We start from the raw sequence: 22,456 nt of genomic DNA, 5'->3' as shown, positions 1-22,456 counted from the left end.
TATGCTCTGTTAGCTATCAGATAGCCCAGATAGCATACTGCAAGACCCAGAAGGACCCAAAAAGATAAATTTTGATGAAAAAATCAGGAAAGGTCTCAAATATGGAATGCATCAAAAGTTGAAGGATGCCTAAGGTCATGTAGTAAACAGTGACTGGAGAACTTCCTCAAAACCCTAAACAGCTAGACAGAATCAAGACAGGTAGGGGATTATGGATGTAGAATATCATGACATTTTCTACCCCTTGTACCTCTGTTGTAGTTGGCTGGACATTTATTTTGGAACATCACTTTCTGCTACTGAGCTCTTAAAACAGATGTTTTAAACCAAAGAGTTCTTTACAATTGAGAATTTATAAACAAGTTCCAGATCTTAAGAATTATTGAAACACTCAAGGAATTTAGTTCTTTGTTTTCTCTAAGTTGTTCATTTACCATCTCCTAAGGTTTTTGGGTTTTGTTGTTTGTTCTTTTGCATTTTGTTATAGAAAAGGTGACACATATACTTCGTTTTTCCCTTGTAGGCGAAGGCCCCAAACTCAGTAGTGCTAGTGGTAGGGACACACCTGGACTTAATTGAGACTAAATTTCGTGTTGAAAGGATCGCTACATTGAGAGCATACGTGCTGGCGCTTTGTCGATCTCCATCAGGATCAAGAGCCACTGGTTTTCCAGATATCACCTTTAAACATTTACAGTGAGTGTCCTTTGTCTTGTTCCGTGTTCATGCTCTGTTGTGTCCCTGGGTTGTGAGTGAAAGCAGGTACTCACTGGCCATCTTCCAGGTGTGTGAGGGCACTCTTCCTCCAGAAACTCACCTGGGCTCTGCACAGCCTCTGGTCCTTTCTCTAGTACTAAACCTATCTTCCCGTAGGACCTTGTAGGGCAAGAATTCTTAGCCATTTTTTGTATCATGGACCTCTTTGGTAGCCTGGTGAAGCCTATGGAACCATTTACAGAATCATGTTGGTTTGCTTGTTTGTTTTTTTAAAGAAATAAAGTAAAGGACACCAAAGGTTAGTGAAAGTAAAGAAGTATTTTTTCCCCATCTAATTTCATGGACCGCCTAAAATCTATCCACAGACTCCTGGTTAAGAATCTCTGTTCTCAAGGGCAGAGCAACTAGCTAGAGCAGAGTCTCTGACTTTGGACGCAGAGGGCCAGACTTTGCCAGAGGGCTATGGGGACCTGCCTGCCTGAATTCCTCATCAAAGGGGCTATCACTGTTTAAGATCCAGGGATGACCCGAACAATGCTATGCATTAACCATGATCCTCCTGGAGCTTCCAGGAACCCCAATTCACCAAATGGAAATCCAAGACAAACATTGCATTGTAAGCAATCACCTGTCTTGTGAGGGAATCTTTGTGGAGTCATAACAAAAAGTCCCTTATCGCTGCTGATACCTGAGGCTCATTCCACTAACCATTGATTAAAGCAGGTTTGACCCTAGGCTGCTGATACAAATCATACTTCTTAAAATTTCTCTACCCACCTCCCTCCTCTACCCCACTCCCCACACGTTTCTTTTCCTGAGGGGGGAAAGGATTTAGTGAGAAGGTGTCCTTTTGGTAGGGAAGTTATCCAGCCCTATTTCAGTGAACTAAACTATTCGAACTGTATTGTGCAGGAAAGGCAGCTGGGTGGGTATGCCTGATTTGGAGCAAGCAGGTTCTTCCCGAATGTCTGGGGTTACTTTTTCTTTTCCCACATGGAAACATTTCTTGACTTGTAAAGGCTATAAGTTTTTCTTGGAATCAAAGCGAACAAAAGCCCATTTCATCTAAAGTCCTGAGTCACATGAGAAGAGTCAGAGGAACAAAATTAGTGCCTTTTTAAAAATCAAGTCACTCCCCTTCTTTACAAAAAAAAAAAAAAAGACAAAACAAAAAAAAACCCACCTAAACTAAAAATCAATTAAACATTAAGGTAAACAAAGACCTACTGGCAAGCAGTCCCCTTTAGGCAAATTTGGGTTTCTTTTGCAATAATAATTATATCAGGAGGTGACAGCCTCGTTTTGGGGAGGAGGATGACTTGGGCCCCCTTCAGGAAATCCCAGGCCCCTGTCTCCTAGGATAAAATAGATTCTGTGTTGGCCAGAGAAGTATTGGCAGCCGCTTCCACCTCTCCCTAATGACAGATCCTTGCTTAGACTGTACCACATTCTTGGCATGGCCCCGGATTCCCTGCTGTAGATTTTCCTACTATGGAATTGAGTTCCATTTACTTGCAGTACACGTTGACTGGATAGAGAATATGGACTCCGCTTTTTGATGGGTCATCTCTTCCTACCCCGTCCTCCATGTCCTTCTCCTTTACCTTCCCCCTCCCACACCTTCTCTTCCCACATAGGGAAAAGTTCCCTCCAGGTCAAGTCATCGAGACTATCCAGTGCCTTGTTAAGAAACAAAGCAGTGGAAATAATAATGCACTGAGGAGTTTAGTCTTCCTTATGAGTAAACGTTACTGTTTTTTTCCCTCCTTTCCCTTTGCAGTGAACTGTCTTGTAAAAGTCTGGAGGGTCATGAAGGCCTGCGCCAGCTGATTTTTCACGTTACATGTCACATGAAGGATACTGGTAGCACAATTGGTTCTCAGAAACTTGCAGGGAGACTGGTGTGTATTTCTCATCTCATAAAAAATATCTTGTCCTTCCTGGTTCCCATTTGTTTGGAGGTTTGCATGTTTACATTTTCTTGGTTATAAAATAACGTGTAGCTTGTCACTTAGCTTAATCTCCATTGGTTCCTTAAGGGGCTGGAGAGGCAAAATGGGAAAGCATGTTTTAGGGGAAAGTTTGCTGACCAAATAGAGCTTCCATAAAGTCATAGAGGTTAGAACTGGGGAGGGTGTCAAGACATCATCACATCTAGCCCCCCTGCCTTCACTTCAGGTAGGGAAGCTCACTACTTTCCTCACCAACAACCCCACACACACTTGGTAAATGAGGGGATCTGCTGTACAGTGTATGAGGAAATGCTCATTTTGTTTGGGGCTTGTTAAGTTTACAATGGAAAAAAACAGAAAGGGCAAAAATAGTTGCATGTTGAATATGTTGTATACCCCAAAGAAAAGCAGAGTCTGCTTGGTAGAAAGTTGTGGTTTTATTTACTTTCCAGGCCTTCTGTTCTTCAGTGTATGTGGAAATGCTTATTTTGTTTACTGTCTGCTAAGTTCAAAATAAAAATAAATAAAATGGATAGAACAATTAGTTAATGTTTATTAAGTGCGCACTATGTCCTAGGCACTGTGCTAAGTGCTGGAGATACAAAAAGAGGCAAAAGACAGGCCCTCCCTCAAGGAGCTTTTAATCTGATGGTGGAAACAGCATGCAAACAAATATATCAAAGCAAGCTATATTAGATAAATAGGAAATAATTAACAGGCGCTGGAAGAAGGCTTTAGGAGGCACTGGAATTAAGAAAAGTTGGGGAGATGAAGGAGGTGCAGAGAGTTAGTGATTTGTCCAAGATCCCACAGATTTAGATCACAGCAAAATTAATTGGAAATTGTATGTTTCCCACAGTAACTTGGCAAGGCCTTTGTCTGACCTAATTCACAGATACCAAGGAGTTACCTCAGTCTCCAAGAAGCAGTCATAGCTGAGCAGCAGAGACGAAATCAGAGAGATGATGTCCAATATCTGACAGATAAACAGATAGAGCAAATAATAGAACAAACTCCAGGAAATGACATCAACGACTATGAAGACTTACAGTCTGGTAGGCTATGGAATTGTGTCCTGACATCTATCTGGGAGGAAGCAGTTGATGAATGCTGTGGCTGGGGAGAGGAGGAGAGGCGTGAGGGGAAACATGAAGCTGTGATAGAAGAAGGGGGTGTCCGACAGAGAAGGTGGGACCTCCTCTTATTTATTGTATTCCAGAGAAACTGAATGGTTGACGTGGGGAATTATAGTTTTGCCTTCAGTGGGAATAGGGAAATTTTAAAAAGTAAGCCAATGGTACTGTCTGATAATATAATTAAAAACTCACTGTAGCCCAAGAGAGAGGAAATGAAATAATTAATAACAATAATTAGCTTTTGCATACTATTTAAGATTTGCAAAGCTTTATGCAAATATCTCATTTGATCCTCACAACAACCCTTATCCCTACTATGCAGATGAGGAAAGTCAGGCAGACAGGTTAGGTGACTTGCCTTGTAGGGTCACCCTGACCAGTTAATCAGTATCTCAGACCCAGTTTGACCTCCTGTCTTCAGCACTCCAGTTCCAGGGCTCTGTCAGCTACCCCACCTAGATACCTCTATGAAAGACTATGAAAGAACATCATAATAAGAGTTTTACAGATTAATATAATGAGATGACATCTCAGTCTGTGAGGTTTGGAAGTATTTATTTTTACTGTAAAGTAAACTTGTTCATATCTCGTCCTGTAGGGATTGCTAATTCAAGAGATATTCATTAAGCCCTTACTATATAAGGCATATGAGAGGTAGCATGGTGTAATAGATGGCTGTGGGGTCAGGAAAAGTTAGGTTCGAGTCCTGTCTCTGACAAATATTGACTCTGAGACCCCAAGCAAGAGTTCTTCCCTCAGTGCCCTAGATAGTTCTCTAAAACTCTAAAGTTATATATCAGGTACAGACCAATACTAGAAGAAAAAATTCCTCACTGGCGGTTACTCCTCTACACAAATGAAATCATATGTCTCTTCCCATCCCCCCAAAAAATTATGTGGGAGATTCTGGGAATACAAAGATAAGAATAAAGCAATCTCTGCCTTTATCATTTCATAGCCTTATGAAAATATTTGTGTGCGTGTGTGTGTGTGTGTGTGTGTGTGTCTAATACAAGATAGACTGTTATAAGGCAAAGGAAAGAGTGAGATCAAGATCTCTAGTAAAATTTGTAGAAGCACATTTTCAGATAGAGGAATCCAGGGTATCTTTTTTTTTTAATTTTTGAAGAGAAAATATCTAAATTCTGACTTGAAGGAAGAAAAGTCTTTAAATAGGTGAACATGTGATTCTGTATTCTAGGCATGAAGGAAAGTTATGCAGATAGCTGGAGTCAAGAATTGCAGGATCAGTTCAGGGAGCACCTAGTAGTTCAGCTTGACTAGAATATATGGTAGGAGGATAGTGTAAAATAAGGTGGGAAAGGTCAATGGGAGCTCTATTATGGAAGGACAAAAATGCCAGGTCAAGGAGATTTTGTTTTGTCTTATAGATAATGGAAAGCAGCTACAGGTTTTAAGTAGGGGACTGACATGTCCAGAGCTGTGCATTGGGAGAATTATTTTGGCATCTGTATAATGACTGAATTGGAGAAGGGCGAGACTAATGTCAGGTAGACATTTGGGGACTGTCATAGTAGTCAGGGTAAGAATCTACACTGGGATGGTAGAGAAAGGCATGATGCCCTGGTGAAGATTGAGTAGACTAGACTAGGCAAGTGTTTGAATGTGAGATGAAAGAGATGAAAGAGTGAAATTTAAATTCAAGGATGTGAGCCTGAATGATGAGTGATACTATGAACAGAAATCAGAAAGCTGAAAGGAAGGACATATATAGAGGCAAAGATGGTGAATCATTCTTGGACATGTTGAGCTTGAGGGGCCAGTGGCATGTCCAGGTGAAAATGTCCATCAAGCATTTGTATATATGAACTTTGAGTTGGGGGTGAGAATGGAAAATGGGGTTGAGAGTTATCTGGATAGTCATCAAAGAGAAAAGATTGTAGGGGGAAAACAGTCAAAGACAGAACCTTCATTTATTCATTTAACAAACGTTCATTCACTGCCTACTATTATACCCGACACTATGGACACAAAGGCAAGAACAAAACCATCCTTCCCCTAAAAAAGCTCACAATGTACTGGGAGGAAACCTTGAAAAATACCCACACTTGGAGTCAAAAGGAAATTCTCAAACTAGTAATAGAAATGGAGGAATGTTCAGGGAGGTGGGAGAACAACTAGGGGAGAACATCATCATAGCCACCTTCTGCAGCCGAGGAAAAAGCATCTAGAAGGGAGAGAGTGGTCAGTAGGTTTCTTTGGAACAGAGAGGTCAAGAATAATAAGGATGAAGAGGAAGCCATTGAATCTGGCAAATAAAAGGTCATTTGGGAGAGAGTGGTTTCAATAGAAACAGAAGCCATACTGCAGGAGGCTGAGAGGGTGTAGAGGAAATTGAAGTCTTAAAGTTAGCATGATTAGTGATGCCAAGTGCTTGATGGGACCATAGGGTCTAGGGAAGGACTTTTTAGGACAAGATGCCTGAGCATGGTTGTGGGCACCAGGGGAAGAATCAACAGAGAGAGACCACCAGAGAGCTTTTCCTAGATCCCGTACTACTGTAGTTTCTCTAATATTGGTGTTTGATTGTACTCTGTCTTTCTTGGATTAGCTATCAGCTTCCTCATAGAAACAGGAACACTCTTACATTTCCCGGACACAAGCCATGGACTCAGAAATCTCTACTTCCTTGATCCGATCTGGTTATCAGAGTGTCTACAACGGATTTTTAACATTAAGAGCTCCAAGTCAGTGGCCAAGAATGGAGTGATTAGAGCAGAGGACCTCAGGATGCTCTTAGTTGGAACAGGCTTCACTGAGCAAACAGAAGAACAATATTTTCAATTTCTAGCCAAATTTGAAATTGCCTTGCCAGTTGCCAATGACAGGTAAGTTGATTTGGTATTTACTAACCAGGAAGGTGACAAAGAACAATTAAAACTGTTGGGGTGGGTAGGGGGAGAGGTCCACTGGTATTTTAACAGTGATTTCTGATAGATAATAATGATAACAGCTAGCTTTTATATAGCATTGTAAGGTTTGCAAAACCCGTTCTTCCAACTTCCTAATTTTTTTGATGGAACCACTATTGATTCAGGTTCAAATTCTTGGAATTATCTTTGGAAAGAATAACTTGGAAAGAATTACTCTTTCCTCTCCTTCAAAACTTAACTTTACAAATATCTCATTTTATCCTCACAATAATGCTTGGAGGTAAGTGCTATTATTTTCTCCATTTTGCCCTTTACAGACAAAGGGTAAGTGACTAGCCCAAGGTCACATGTGTAGTAAGCATATGAGACAGGATTTGAACTCAGGTCTTCCTGATTCCAGGTCCAGTGGTCTGTCCATTGCAGCATCCAGCTCACTACTTTCCTCGTTGTCCTGTTTTAGACACGCCAGTTTCGTCAGTGTCTTTCCTAAAATGCGATGACCAAAAATGAACATAATACTTGTGCTCCAGCAGAACACAGTACAGCATAGCAGGCTTATCTCTCCTGTGTTCTAGATACAAGATGTCTCTTAATACAACATAGAATAACAGTAGTTATTTTGACTGCCATGTGTCACTGTTGACTCCTATTGAGTGGGCTCTATGACTCCTGGATCTTTTTCATTTGGGTTATTGTCCAGACATACTTCTTCCATCATGTACTTGTGAAATTTTTTTTTTTACTAGTACAGTACCTTTTGTCTATATTTCTAAAATTTTATCTTTTTAGATTAAATACAGTATTCTAGCCTGCCAAGATCTATGTGGATCCTGACTCTGTCATCCAGCATGCTAGCTTTCTTTCCCAAATCAGCATCATCCTCCAGTTGCTGTATGCCTTTCTCCATGTTATTGATAAAAATACAAACCTGTTTAGGGTTATAGTATGAAAGAGGAAATGTAAAGGAAGGAAGATTAGTCAGATAATTCAGTCATTAAAGCTTGAGGTGATAGAGGTCAGAACAAGAGAAGCTGTTCTGTATTATGGTCACTCTCTTTAAGCATTTGAAGTGTTGCCATATGGAGAAGGATTAGACTTGTTCTGCCTGCCTCTCTAGGAGAAAACTCGGAGTGCTAAGAAGGATGATTCAGGTTTGATGTAAAGAATGACTTTTTTATTAGTAGATCAATCTAAAAGTAAATAGAACAGACTCAAGAGGTAGTGAGTTCCCTATTTCCAGAGGTCTGCTAGCGATGGTGGGGTGACTATTTGTCGGAGGGGTTGTTGAGGGGATCCATGTTTAAGTGTCATTGGCTTAATGGCTCAGGAGTATCCCCTGAGATCCCTTGATTCTATGCAGTTGAAAGGCCAGTTGGAATCAGAAGATATGGGTTTGAATTCAGCCCTGTTACATATTCCCTGCATGACCTGGGACAAGTTAGTTTCCCTTTCTGGGTCTCTGTTTCCTTATCCATAAAATGGAGGGGGAAGAAATAGAGGAGTTCTCAGACCATTTCCAGCTCTGAACTTCTAGGGGGTAGTAGTGGACCAGGAAAGGAAGAGAGGTGGATACAAAAGGCCTTGCAAACAAAGATTCAGTAGGGCTTGGTGGTTGATTGGATATGAAGGACAGACGAGAGGGAGGAGACAGAGACCTTCCCCAGTGTCTCTTCCAGCTCTAAATCCTATTATCTTCCTAACAGACATCATTGTCCATCATATTTCATTGACCTTCAAATTGCTACTTTTCCGGAATGGTTTTTTAGATATCTTCCAAGGTTAATTTATTAGCTATCCAACAGGTTGTCCGTTAGCTTTATCGCTGCTTGCTGTTATGTCCCAAGTTTTCAGAACTCAAACTACTCTACATCAAAGGTTGACATCATCTTGGTTTGTATAATATGTTTGAAAACTTAGGCTTTTTCTGCCTGTCAGGGCTTTACACATCAAAGATGGTTTCAGACGGGCTAATTTAACTTGTAAAATACTTTAGGGGCTATCTCATAAAAGGTTTTGTGACCTCATAATGGGTATGATTTGTAAAATGAACTTCTTGAACTTTAATCAATCTTAAACCTTAGAGTTGTTTTTAAGGATCCACCATCCTTCCATGACATCAAAATTCAAGCCTCTCATGATTAAAATTGCTGTCATCTAAACATTTCAAAGATGTATTGTTATCTTTCCATTGTATACTCCTTTTGTTTTAGTTGTGTTTGATTCTTTGTGACAAAGATATTGGAGTGTTTTGTTATTTCCTTCTCATTTCACAGATGAGGAAACTGAGGCAAACAGGGTTAAGTGACTTGCCCAGGGTCTCATAGCTAGTAAGTATCTGAAGCCAGATTTGAACTCAGGAGGAGGAGTCTTCCTCACTCCAGGATCAGCACCCTATCCACTGTGCCACCTAGCTGCTTTGTACATTCCTAGAGGGCATCTTATCCCTCCTCAGCTTTTTATAATGTGGTCTCTCCCTCGCATACTCATAACAAATTATATCTTTTCTGCAGAAGTTCTTAAGGAGACAGAATTCTCAACCATGATCTCACAAAATGATAAAGATGAAGTGACATAAATCCCATATAGACACAGCATCGCAATGCTTTCATTATGAGCATACATTTTGTCAGTTTAAAAAAAACTGAAACTTTTTACAGACCTGACTTTGCTCTTAGGATACATCAATTTGTCCTAAGTGACTAAAACAATGAGTTGTTTTAAAGGAAAAAAAGTAGTTACTACTAAGTGTCTGCCCTAAGTGATTTTTATATTTTTCTCAAACCTTGACAGCTATGTTTATGTCTGACTCTCAGAGAATTTAGAACTAGAAAAGACCTTAAAGGTAATAGTCCAACCGCCTCATTTTACAAATAGGAAAACTGAGGCACAGGGATGTGAAATGATTTTCCCAAGTTCAGGCAAAGTGTAAGTACCTGACTCTTCTAGTTCCAAATCAGTGCTAATTTTATTACTGTATACTAAAACTCCATTGCTGCCATTATAGCTTCATTAACATTAAAAAATCGTTTGGTCTCTAATCAATCTTAATGTCATATCTGTTCATAGTTTTCTAACTACAGATGCTTTCAGAATCCATTTTCTTCACATCACATTACTCTTACATGATGAATTTATACAGTAGAGTCATTTATTTTCACTTGGAACTAAAAAAATAAGGAATGCAGTTTCTCAGCAGGTCAGGCTTTATTACAAATAATAAAATTCCAAAATCCCCATGATGGATGCCTTTTGAACCTACACAAAACTTAGGTGCCTAAAGTACAGAACACTCTTCAAACCAGGCTGTTATCTAGAGTCCAGGCTACTGCAAAAGATTTGGCTAAAAATTTGATCTATCACATTTGATTTGTTTCAGTTACCTGTTACCACATCTTCTTCCGGCAAAGCCAGGTTTAGATACCCATGGCTTGAGGCACCAGGCTGCGAACACAATTCAGAGGGTGTTTAAAATGAGTTTTGTGCCCGTTGGCTTCTGGCAAAGGTTTATAGCTCGGATGTTAATTAGTTTGGCAGAAATGGATCTCCAGGTAAGTTGGTGTCCATGTAGAACAGAACACAAGGTAAGACTGAAGTTTTTTCATTGATGTTGCTGGGTCTTAGTTTACTGCTTTCATTTTTCAAAGTGCCCCCCCCCCCCTTTTGATTTGATGAAGCCTGTGCCTTTGTTGATGTGAACCAGGTGGTTTGGTATGGTAGTTACTTTTCTTTCCTACTGGTGTGATTCCTTTGGATGACTTCCATAAATTCCATATTTATTGCCCTTTGTCATTCCTTAAGTCCCAATGGTTCATTCAGAGCTCAGAATTTGGTCTATTAAGAGTAAGATGCTGCTTATGGTCACCAGGAATTGTTGTGGGTATATTTAGTGCTATTGAAAAGAATGATAGTTGTCAATTCAAGTTAATTTGATGAAAGATAATGGTCATTACATACTTCCTCCATGCAACACTAGTTGTTGAGTTATCCACATTATCATTAGAATTTAACTTCCTCCTATAACTGTACTATTAAATTGTATTATCTTGGCATCGTTTTCTCTCTTTCAGGGATCCCTTCAAGGTATGCTACACGCACTAGTTCAGCATTCTTTCTTGAAAAAGTATTTTTTCCCTTTCCAATGGCTAAACCCAGATATATTTACTTCTCCTGTATTATGAACCTAATCAGTAGAAAAGAGGTGCTTTGTGATCTTCCAGGCTTACTGAAGCATGAAGAAAATGAGTACAACAGCTAAGCTTGAAGATCATAAATTTTAACACATACCTTAACAGTGGGAGAAATGATCCATTTTTAATGCCAAGAGGGTAGACTGATTAGAAGAACTCAACGTGAAAGAACACATCTCTCCAGGTTTTTTCACATAGGCAAAGATCTTAAATAACACTGACCTAATTTCACACTCCTCTTTCCATAGTCCCTGTCCTACTTTATAGTATTTAGATTATAGGTTCTGTGAGAGCATGAAATGGATCTGATTTAACTCTTGCCCAGAGTAACCAGTCTGGTCAACCAGGATGGTCAGGGGCTTCAAGTTCATGCCATGCAAAGGTCAGTTGAAAGGACAGGGAATATGAAGACTCAAGAACTGTGATAAATGTCTTCAAATATTTAAAAGAAGAAGGATTAGGCTTGTTTGACCCCAGAGAGCAGAACCAGAGATGCAAAGAGCAAAATTTAGTCTTAGTGTCAGGAAAAAAAACTTCCTAGCTATTAGAGACATTTCAAATGGGCTCCCTTGGGAAGCAGTAGATTCTCCCTCACTAGTTGTCTTAAAGTAAAAGTTGAGTTAACATTTTTGGGGCATGCTGGAATTTTTTCTTTTTTACTTGTGAGTTGAACTAGATGATTTTTTATTCTTTTTACATTCTTTTCCAGGAATCATTTAATACACTTTTATTTCATTGAATTGATGTGAATGTAAAGCTGTGTTAGTTAATGACCAAAATGTATCTAGAAACAGCTACAAAAGAGAGATACATTTTTGGAATATACAGACCCTTATTTCACTGAGAAAAGTAACAGGAAGTTGAACCTAGAACATTCAATAAATGACAGGGCTTCATGAAAAGTTCAACTAAGGTTTATTGACAACCATCATTGACACCAACATAAATTAATGTGGAAGTGTAATGCCTTAGTAGTTTAAGACAAAAAGTTTTATCTGTAACTCAGAGATTAAATTGTAATTATTAAATTTAATATTAATTTAATTTTAAATTAATTTAATATTTTATATTAATTTGATTTAATATTAATTATTAAAATTAAAAGTGTTTTTTGTGCTTTTCAGCTATTTGAAAACAAGAAAAATACCAAGAGCAGAAACAGAAAAGTGACCATTTACAGTTTCATGGGCAGCCAGAGGAACCGCTGCAGCACATTCAGAGTGAAAAGAAACCAGACCATCTATTGGCAAGAAGGTCTCCTGGTCACTTTTGATGGGGGCTACCTAAGGTAACATATTTTAATGTAACCCAACGTTGTTGGCTCAGGTTAGGTGACATTACAAGAATAACTAAATGATATGAGTAAAATATTAAACTTTTTGTGCTGAGATCCTATCGTCATTAACTTTAAATCCCAAGTTCTTCTGTTTTAGAATATAGGTTCTACTGGCCAAATAGAAATTTGAGGGCATCCAACCCAAAAAATGAGAAGGCTTCCCCCAACCCTACCCAAGAGTAGACCTTTCCATTAGTGGTTCACTGGCCCAGCATAAAGGAAGATAGGAGGAATTGTGTACTAGAAAAAAATATAAATGACTTAAATCAGAGAAACATAAGGTAAACCTGTTTCCCTTCTCATCCCATCATTTATGCCATTTGCCTTTGCCTCTGTACTCAAAATAACGATGGCCCTGAGTCAGAAGTTAAGAGTTGGAAGGGCCCCAAAAGCCATGCATCTCATCTACCCCATACCCAACAGGAATCCCTTTTATAACATACCTAAAACGTGGTCATCTGGCCCCTGCTTGAAGTCTCCCAATGAACAATACTCCCAATGAACAAAACCCATCCTATGTTTGGACAGTTCTGATTCTTAGGTGAGGCTGGAAGGGGATAAAGTTGAAAGGTGATGGATCAAGAGATAGGATACCTCTCCCTCTTAAAAAGAAGAAAAAATGATCATCGAAGCATTTTTAATGCACAGAAGAGAATGAACTTTATCTGACATGAAATCTGTTTGCCACCCGTCGTTCCTTGTTCTGCCTTCTGAAATCCAACAGAACACATCTTAGCCCTCTTTTGCTTCATAACCACAGTTCTTCAGTCATCCTGTATTCCCTTCTTCAGCCTTAAGTGTCCTCCATTCTTTCAACCAGTCTTACTATTATATGAATTCAAGGCCCTTAACCATTCTGTTTACTCTCCTCTGAGTGTTCTTCAGGTTTATCAGTGTCCTTAAAATGTGACGCTATAAACTGAGAACAACCTTTAGATGTGATTTGACGAGGGCAGATAGTCCCCAAAGAAGCTGTCATCAGTAAACAATTGGTCTTCAAGGGCAGTAGGTATGTCTTGCTAATTCTATTATGAGTATAGATTTCTCATGTTAAAATAGACTAAGCATCATCCCTGGGGTATGATTCAGACTGAACTCCCTTCTGAAAAATATTTTATGACCCAGGAAAAATGTTTTTCTTGGTCTTGTTTTGTTTTAAGGGTTCTAGTTCAGAATGGGCAAAAGAATGTGCCATGATTTGGTCTGCGTAAAGAAGAATTTAACTCTCTTTGCTTAAGTCACTTGGGTCTCTAATAGTTAATAGCTCACCAGGTATAAAACTTATTTGACCCTTCTCTCTAGTGAGAGTCCGTATCCATTAAAGACGACCACTGACCTGTTGGGGCGGGGGGGAGGTAGGGGGAAAGGCATGTCATTTTAAATCTTGTATGATTTTAGAGCCAGCAATGGCCTTTGATATCATCTGGTCCACATTTCTCTGTTTTCTCTCAGGTAAAGAAACTGGTTCATAAATTTAGTCCAGAGAGGAGCCAGGACTGAAACTTACTAACACTTCTGACTCCTGGTCCAATGCTCTTTCCATTACCACGCACTGCAGAAATAAAAAAAAAAAATACCTTTATATATAGTTTGAGTTTTGGGAGATTAAGTGGGTGGGAGAGACTTAATGAGGAGTTTTTAAGTGAACAACTCAAAAGGTTAAACTTATCTGACTTTTAAAAAATTTAAGCTAACTTTTAAAATATTTATTATATACATTGAAAATAAGAGTTGTTAGAGAATATAAATATTTTAAATATATCTTAACTCAGTATGATAAATAAGGAATAGAAAGGGGGAAGGGGGGTAGTATGTAATTGAAGGATAGTGAGAGGATAGAGAACAGAGACATTTGGAAATCTAGCAGCACAGAAAGGCATCCAAATATGAATATTAGCGAGTCATCCAAGTCCAATTGTGAAGGATAATATGGTTCTTTTTATTTCTCAATTGTAGTGTCGAATCCTCTGATATCAACTGGAAGAAGAAAAAAAGTGGAGGAATAAAAATAATTTGTCAATCAGAAATGAGAGATTTTTCAGCCATGGCTTTTATCACTGATCATATCAATTCCTTGATTGACCAGTGGTTTCCTGGTAAGAAGGCATTACTGAATTACGTTGTAATTTTTATTGTAATGTACCTTTGCAATTCACAATAAAAGCCTTATTTAGAAAAAAAAATTCCTATTAGCCAAGAACTGAAACCTGGACAAGCATGATAGTCTGTAATCCCAGCTACTAGGGAGGCTAAGGCTGGTTGATCTCTTGAGGTCAGGAGTTCTGAGCTGTTGTGGGATATTCCAATGGAGAATCTACACTAAGTTTGCATTAATATTGTAAGACTCTGGGAGTGGAGGATCCCCAGGTTGCCTAAAAAGGGCAAACCAACCTAGGGTGGAAATGGAATAAATCAAAGCTTCTATGCTTATCAGTTGTGAGACTGGGTCCATAAATAGCTTTTGTCCTTCCAGCCTAGGGAAGATGGAGAGACCTGATCCTTAAAAAAAAGCAGTGGAGGCCGGGGGGGAGGAAGGACCTCATGTCTAAGAACATTACAGGACTCCTTAATGAAATCCATGTTTATTCAAAGAAGATCAGCCTAATAATCCATATAGGAGAAACTAAGTGGATAAAAATGTCTGTTGTCTAAGACAGTGACATGCAGTTGAGTGGCCATTCTGTGGAGTTAGCACATTAGTACGTCTTTGAGACTGACATTGCATACAGATATGAGTTAGGTCCAGAGCTGAAGGAAGAGGAAAGTAGGGTATATTACATTTAGGAAATTACACAGTCCTTTCAACAATCTCCCTGGCACAAAAACTGATCATTTTAACACAGATGCCCTCCCAGTGATGCTGTAGGGTTTTAAATCTTGGCCTACAACAGCCTCTGAAGAAAAAAGATTGTAGGTGACCCAAATGGCAGTGGAATAGTACATTGTGGGTACAAATAGGCAGCAGCATATTTCCAAAAATGACCCACAAAGAAGATGTGGAATAAGGGAGAATGTGGAGAAAATGTATGATCACAAAAAGCCATACATTAAGTGAGGGACGTGTGGGCAGCCTGAATTCTGCATTATTGTCCATGAAATGGAAAAATATCAAGTAGAAAACCTCCAAACTGTGTAAATCATCTCACATGATTTATGAGAGAACAAGGACAAGACACACAAAGCGTGGGTTCTGTGATTTGGATCTGTCATTGTTGTTTAATTGCTTTTAGTCATGTCTGATTCTTCATGACCCCATTTAAGTTTTTCCTGGCAAAGATACTGGAGTAGTTTGCCATTTCCTTCTTCAGCTCATTTTACATTTGAGGAAACTGAGGCAAACAGAGTTAAGAGACTTGCCCGGATTCACACAGCTAGTGTCTGAGGCCATATGTGAATGCAAATCTTATTCACTACACTATCTAAGCTGCCTCTAATCAGAGTAGAACTACTGCTGAAAGTAAGGCAGTCTTCATATTCAAGGGGGAGGAATCTGACCCTGCTGGTCCTTGTCAGATAGAGAGAAAGTAGCTGGGGCCTGGCGCTCTTGTCTGTTACCTAGTCTTGCCCCAGAGGATGGAGGAAGTGTTAGTCTCTTCCTTCCGAAAAATTAAGATAAGACATGCTAAAGAAAGGAAATAGAGTCATTGGAACTAAACTGAAGACACATTTATTTTTGTTGTTTCTCAGTTGTTTCAGTCACGTCCAATTCTTTGTAACCATATTTGGGGTTTTCTTGGCAGAGATACTGCTTGGTGTGCCATGTCTTTCTCCAGCTCATGCTACAGATGAAGAAACTGAGGCCAACAGGGTTAAATGACTTGCCCGGGGTCATGCAGCTAATAAGTGTCTAAGCCCAGATTTGAACTCAGGAGGGCCCAGCAGTCTGTCCCATGTACCATCTAGCTGCCCTGACACATAGTAGACTCCTTAATAAATGCTTATTTCATTCCTTCCATTGACATAATGAAAATAGCTAGCACTTTTAAATTTGTAAAAGTTTACAAATATTATTTTATCCTCATAACAACCCTATGAAGTAGGTGTCCTTATTATCCCTATTTTGCAGATGAGGAAACTGAGGCAGAAAGGGGTGGAATGATTTGTCCGTAGTCTATATTAGTGTGTCTTAGGCTAGATTTGAACCCTGGTCTATGTCCTATCCATTACACCACCTCCAGAAATCTCACTGGACTGTCTTCAATTGTAAGAGCGTAGAGAAGACCTTTGTGAGGCCCATTCGGTAGAAGTTTTAACCACATGGGAACCCAGCCCAAAGGCTTCATTGAGAGAGGGCCTGCTGAAGCAAAATAAAAGGCAGAATAATAGATATGGGATTTGGGATTCCCCTATGAATGTCCCATGTGTGTTCTATGTGAAAAACAGACAACTGAGCCTCAATTTGGTAAAAGAAAGATGCACACAGCCCCTTAAAACTTGGATTTGTTTATATGATTCTGATCAAAAAGACAGATGAGAGAGTGAATGCAAAAATGTTTTTATTCAATTTTAGGGTGACTTGTTTGGTGAAGTAAAGTGCTGTCTTTATTAAAAGGTTTCTTCCACCAAGGTATTTCCCATACTTATGTTCAAATTCTAAAGGATTCCTAAAAGCCACAACAAATGACTTTGTGGAGCAACCTTCTGGTATTAATATCAAACAAGGCATAAAACAAAGAAATGTACACTCACCAACGGGGTTTGCCTTTGCCATGGAAGATGTCCAACAGAGAGTTCAAATAGAAGGAGTATTTTCCATAGAGAAGGAGGTCAGCCCAACAGTCATGTTTACAGCTGACCAGTGGGGCTTGATATAAATCAGAACGCCCCTTAAATGGGATCCATTGTCACTCAAAGAGTTTGGCCTGGCTTCCCAGGCATTGAGCAGACCCCCACCTTTGGTTGATTCTGGGTCTCACTCCTTCAGTAATCAGGGTATTGAAATATTCCTACTCATGATGTCATCATCACATCACTGATTTTAGGGGGAGCGGGGATAATGCTTTCTATCAAAATGCAAACTTGCTCTTGAAAGTGCCCAACTCAGAAAGAAGTCACCATGACCAGAGAGCAAGAATTGCTTTTAAAATGTGGCAATTCTTCTCCATTAACCTTTCAGTGCTTGGAAGAAGGAAAAATAGTTGACCACAGTTATCTACATTAGCCCACACCTTCACCCAGACATCACAGGATAAATGTGAACCACTTCTCCAGAGGTGTTGTAGTGGTGACCGTAAGACTCGTGACAATATATCCACCCAGGAACAACCACAAACCCAACAGCAATCACAGTGTGAAGAAACTGTGGGGCTGGGAGTTCCACATACAGTTTCAGAGTGGGGAAGTATTTCAGAGGCTTTCTAGTTTAACCTGGACTCAAACACAATGTGCCCTCTATAAATACCCAGAGACAGAAGACCTGAACTCAGATCCCTTCTTATAATTCTCATGTGTGCTTGCTAGACCAAAATATTTCTGATAATCATTCCACTTACTACTCATTCACCTTGGGCAACTCTTAGCATTTACCAGTTAACAAATATTTAATCTCTCTAATCTTCAGTGACCTTCTCTGTAAAATGAATGGGTGGGACTAGCTGACCTTTCAGGTTTCTTCTAGCCCTCACTCTGAATAGTTTTAGACTTCTACATTCCCCCACCTCTGCCTCATCCCTTCCTAATGTGCATGCTGACTTAAAAGGTTCACTTTGGAATCTTTTCATTCAGCTGACCTCAAGACACTTACTAGTCGTGAGACCTTGGTCAAGTCACTTAACCTCTGTTTGCCTCTATTTCCTCATCTGTAAAATAAGAATAAGAGTACCTACCTCTTGTGGTTGCTATGAGGATCAAATGAGATAATGAGAAGAGCTAACATTTATGTGGTACGTGTTATCTGCCAGGCACTGTGCTAATTCCTTTATAAATATTATCTTATTTGAGTTTCACAACAACCCTAGGAGATATGTGCAGTTATTATCCACATGTGTACTATGTACATGGTACATGGTAGGTACTACATAAATGCTGGATGTTATTATTATTTAGTTCCAGTTCATTCAAAAAACCCCAACTTCCCAACTTTGTGATGCTGTCTTGGTTTTGATATAAAAACTGAAGAATCCAAAAGGTAATTGGAAGATATTGAAACTGAAGGGAGTGTTTGAAAAAGTGATGTAAGGAAAAGGATTGAAAGGTTACGTTATGGTGGCCAGTCTCTGAACCCACCTTAGTACATATAGTTTGATGAAAGGGTGTTCTCTTTATAAAGCTTCATTAAAAAGACATGGAGTCAGGACTTTACTCATCCCTAAAATGAGGGGTTCAGAATAGATTTCTAAGGTTCCTTCTAACTCCAGACCCCTATGGTATTGAAGTCTATGAATGGGGAAGGAATACGTGCTGTTGTAAGTGAAAAGACTGGAGTTGGATGACCTCTTTTTAAATCCCACCTCTGACACTCACTACCCATTATTACTGCCTTCTTACGCCTTACTGCCTTGGGTGATTCACTGCCCAAGACCTCAGCTCTCTTCTCTGCAAAATGAGGGGGTTCGATGTAACATACCTTTTGAGGCCGCTTCCAGCTCTTTTATCTGTGATCCTATAATCCTATGACTGTCCCAGGAAATCTGTGTTTTATGGGCCTTTTAGAAAGGCTGTTGTGAACAATGAATGCTATTATTTGATGTCTTGGTGGAAATGACTCAGGATGGTTTTTCCAGTTGGAATCCATAGATGTCATTCATTATATAGCCCCCTGGAGTGTTTGAAGGTAGTGGTGGTGAATAACCACAAAGGGGGGCCCACAACGTGGGTGATACAAGGGTTTTTTGTAGGTGGTAGTAAGTTGTCCTTGGGGACTGTGTATTTTAATTTATGTCAGCTGCTAGAATCCATTGCTTTCTTTTTTCTTACATCTCTATTTCCAGGTACTGTGTAACTATTGCCAAAAGCTAGCACAATGCTCTACACACTGTAGGCGCTTGTGAGATGCTGTTGACTGAAACTTTAAGTGAATTAGCTCTTTAATAAATATGGAATCATTTAATATGCTAAGACAATGACTGCCTGATTAATGAAAAGGGGAAAAAAGTCTCATTCAGTTTGTGTACAAAGTCTGCAAATTCAGTGACAATTCACACAAAAGGAAATGTGGTAGGAATATGCTCATATGTACACATATATGAAAATACCAACTTCTGACTTCCAACCCGTTATAGCTCATCACTGATTCTATCCATCACTGAAGCATGCCAAATCTCTATGTTACAAACACCCTCAAAACATAGTGTAGGTAAAAAAGGCTTTCTTTCCACCCAAAGGTTCCTAAATGTTTATTGATTTAAAGCAGAGTTTTATAGCTCAAATTATACTGTGGTTTAAAAAAGCAACTCCATTCTGTACCCTAGACCATTCAACCCATTGTAGCCTCAGGTTTAGAAGCTCACTGCCATTCATGGACAACAGGAAGAAACTCAGAATGGGAAGAGAAAGACTCACAGAGAAAAATAAATGTTTTTTTTTCTAGGATTAAGGCATTTTGGAGACTCTGCACATAGAGTTAACATAGTAAGTTCTCCTTGAATTAAATTAGTGGTAAGAGTTTTGTGGACCAACTCAAATTTGTCACAGTTTCTTTTTAAAAAATAAATTTTTCAATTAAGAAGCATTCTTTTCTCCTTCTTCCTACTCCTCTCTCCCCCCACAGAGAGAGAAAAGCAGAGCTCTTGTAACATAACCAAGCAAAGCAAATTTCCATGTTAACCACATTTCAAAAACATACATCCCATTTTGCACCTTGCGTCCATCACCTCCCTGCTAGACAGGTGAATAACATGCTTCAGTCATCTGCCCTCTGGAATCATGGTTGGTCATGGCATTGATCAGAATTCTCAACTACTTTAAAGCTCTGTTTTTATAAAGCAGTTGTTATAGAACAAGCCATTCTGATTCTGCATGAGCAGTTAGTGTAAAATACTAATGAAATCTGAATTGAATCCCTGTGGTGGCATGCTGTACCTACACTACAGATTTATGTCCCCTGTCCCCATCCAGACTTAAGATCCTCAAGACAGGCTATATGAGAGAGCAGATGCATGAGTATAACTCTTTTTACAACTCCTAAAATAATAACCCATGGCCCACATTTTGGTTCAGTAGCATATATGAAAAAACAACCTATTGAACTTGTGGATCAAGACCTCCATTTATCTGATCTACTAGGAATGCAGTATAGGCCTGCCTACTATGGGTCTCTTTGAGTCAGATAGCACAGATTGTGTTACACAATCCTAATGACCAATTTTAAAAGAAATCAAACATCCATGGGACATGAAGAACAAGTTTCTGTGATAAAATGTGCAGCCAGTGGACAACCCTAAGGGCAGCCTTTCTGTTAGCTGAAATGTGTTCCTTTTCAGCCCTTACAGCTACTGAGAGTGATGGTACCCTGCTCATGGAACAGTATGTCCCATGTCCTGTCTGTGAGTCTTCAAGAACTCAACAAAGTGACTTGAATGAGAAAACAGAAGATGTGCAATACTTTGATATGGAGGACTGCGTGCTGACTGCAATCGAGCGAGACTTTATCACTTGTCCCAGTCACTCAGACATTCCTGTTCCTTTGCAAGAGCTGGTCCCAGAGCTATTTATGACTGATTTTCCTGCAAGGTAATATAAACAAACTGCATTCAATCAGATCTTTTAGTGAATCATCCCATCTCCTCTGCAAATACTTTTCAAAGTGGCCAGTGAAGCAGATATCAATCTGACTTCTCTGCTAATAGTTTTAACTTGCGTCACTTCTGACCATGACTTAACCAAAACAGAGTACACCTGCAACAGTGTAAAGCTATATTTTGCACTATTGATGTTGTTGAGTTATTTTAGTGGTGTCTGCATCTTCATGACCCTATTTAGGGTTTTCTTGGCAGAGATATTGAAGCGGTTTGTGATTTCCTTCTCTAACTCATTTTACAGATGAGGAAACTGAGCCAAATAGGGTTAAGTGACTTGCCCAGGGTCACACAGCTAGTAAACATCTGAGGCTGGATTTGAACTAGGTCTTCTTGACCCCAGACCCAGTGAGCTATCTTCTATGCCATTTAGCTCCCCATATTTTGCGCTAATCATGCTGATAGATTCTCTTGATATTGTTTCAATAGATTCTTCTTGAGATTCTTATCCTCTTGGCAGATTGCTTGAGTTTGTGAGTTCTTAATAGGCTAAAGATGATCAGGTGTCCACACAAAGTCTAGCAGTAATATGGTGTACCTCTGAGAGCAGAGGGTCATCAGGCTGGCTAAAGATGGGTGAACTGGTCCAGGTCAGACAAATGAAGTGCGTTAAAGCTTGCATCCTGATCAGCATTGAGATCAGGTCCCTGAGGGCCCTCTAAGTTTCTAGCTCAGAAAAAGACAGTTACCAGTTGAGAGACAGAGAGAGAGAGAGAGAGAGAGAGAGAGACAGAGACAGAGACAGAGACAGAGACAGAGACAGACAGACAGAGAGAGAGAGAGACAGAGAGAGACAGAGAGAGAGACAGAGAGACAGAGAGAGAGACAGAGAGACAGAGAGACACAGAGAGACAGAGAGAGAGACAGAGAGAGAGAAAGAGAGTGTCTCAGCATCTCCCTGAAAGGAAGCAAGTGATTTTTATTTTATGTTTTCATTGCTTGGACAAGGACAACTAGTGAAAAAGCAGGAGCAAAAATGATTACCTTTGAAAGTCAAACCATCAGTATCCTGGGTATATTCCATTTTCTTTCTGATAAATAAGCTGAAACTATCTTTCTGCTGAGCTTGCTCTCAGTCCCATTTTCTACTCTGCTGCTTGCTCAACAAACAGAGGATAAATTAGAATGGGTCTCCAGCAGATATTCAAGAATAGGAAAGGTTCCAAGCAATCTGTTTTCATTTTCCCTTTTCTCAGACATCACTTTTATAACTACTACCTCAAGACTCAATATTTGAATTCCTTAAATCCTTGAGGTGATGGTGTCTACTGTTAACTTAAGATAATAATGCTAGAGATAAGCTTTTGAAGAAAATAAAAAACATTGTCATATCACTCAATAGGAAGTGGTCACTGAAAATGATCTCTCAACTTGACCTTCTTCCGTAGTTTCCAGAAAGTTTTAGATTGTGACATCCTATTTGATTTCCTAATACCCCTTTGATGTTTTTCCTGATCACTCAGCTAGAGGTGATTCATTTTTCCTCAAATTCTTTATGC

General features: G+C 39.4%; 1 protein-coding gene across 2 annotated transcripts in view; it reads left to right on the top strand.

Annotated features, from left to right (window-relative positions):
• Nucleotides 1-22,456, top strand: part of LRRK1 (leucine rich repeat kinase 1) — a 149,395-nt gene that overhangs the window by 97,007 nt on the left and 29,932 nt on the right. For both annotated transcript variants that reach the window (XM_072616925.1, XM_072616920.1), the window contains exons 17-24: nt 524-696; nt 2,498-2,618; nt 3,565-3,724; nt 6,378-6,654; nt 10,076-10,247; nt 12,011-12,174; nt 14,179-14,318; nt 20,643-20,892. In XM_072616925.1, the coding sequence (XP_072473026.1) occupies nt 524-696; nt 2,498-2,618; nt 3,565-3,724; nt 6,378-6,654; nt 10,076-10,247; nt 12,011-12,174; nt 14,179-14,318; nt 20,643-20,892 (1,457 nt within the window). The remainder of the gene's footprint in view (nt 1-523; nt 697-2,497; nt 2,619-3,564; nt 3,725-6,377; nt 6,655-10,075; nt 10,248-12,010; nt 12,175-14,178; nt 14,319-20,642; nt 20,893-22,456) is intronic.

This window comes from Notamacropus eugenii, chromosome 1 (assembly GCF_028372415.1).
Source record: "Notamacropus eugenii isolate mMacEug1 chromosome 1, mMacEug1.pri_v2, whole genome shotgun sequence".
Lineage (NCBI taxonomy): Eukaryota > Metazoa > Chordata > Mammalia > Diprotodontia > Macropodidae > Notamacropus > Notamacropus eugenii.
The sequence above is the reverse complement of the archived record's forward strand: the minus strand, read 5'-3'. Positions and strand labels throughout refer to the sequence as shown.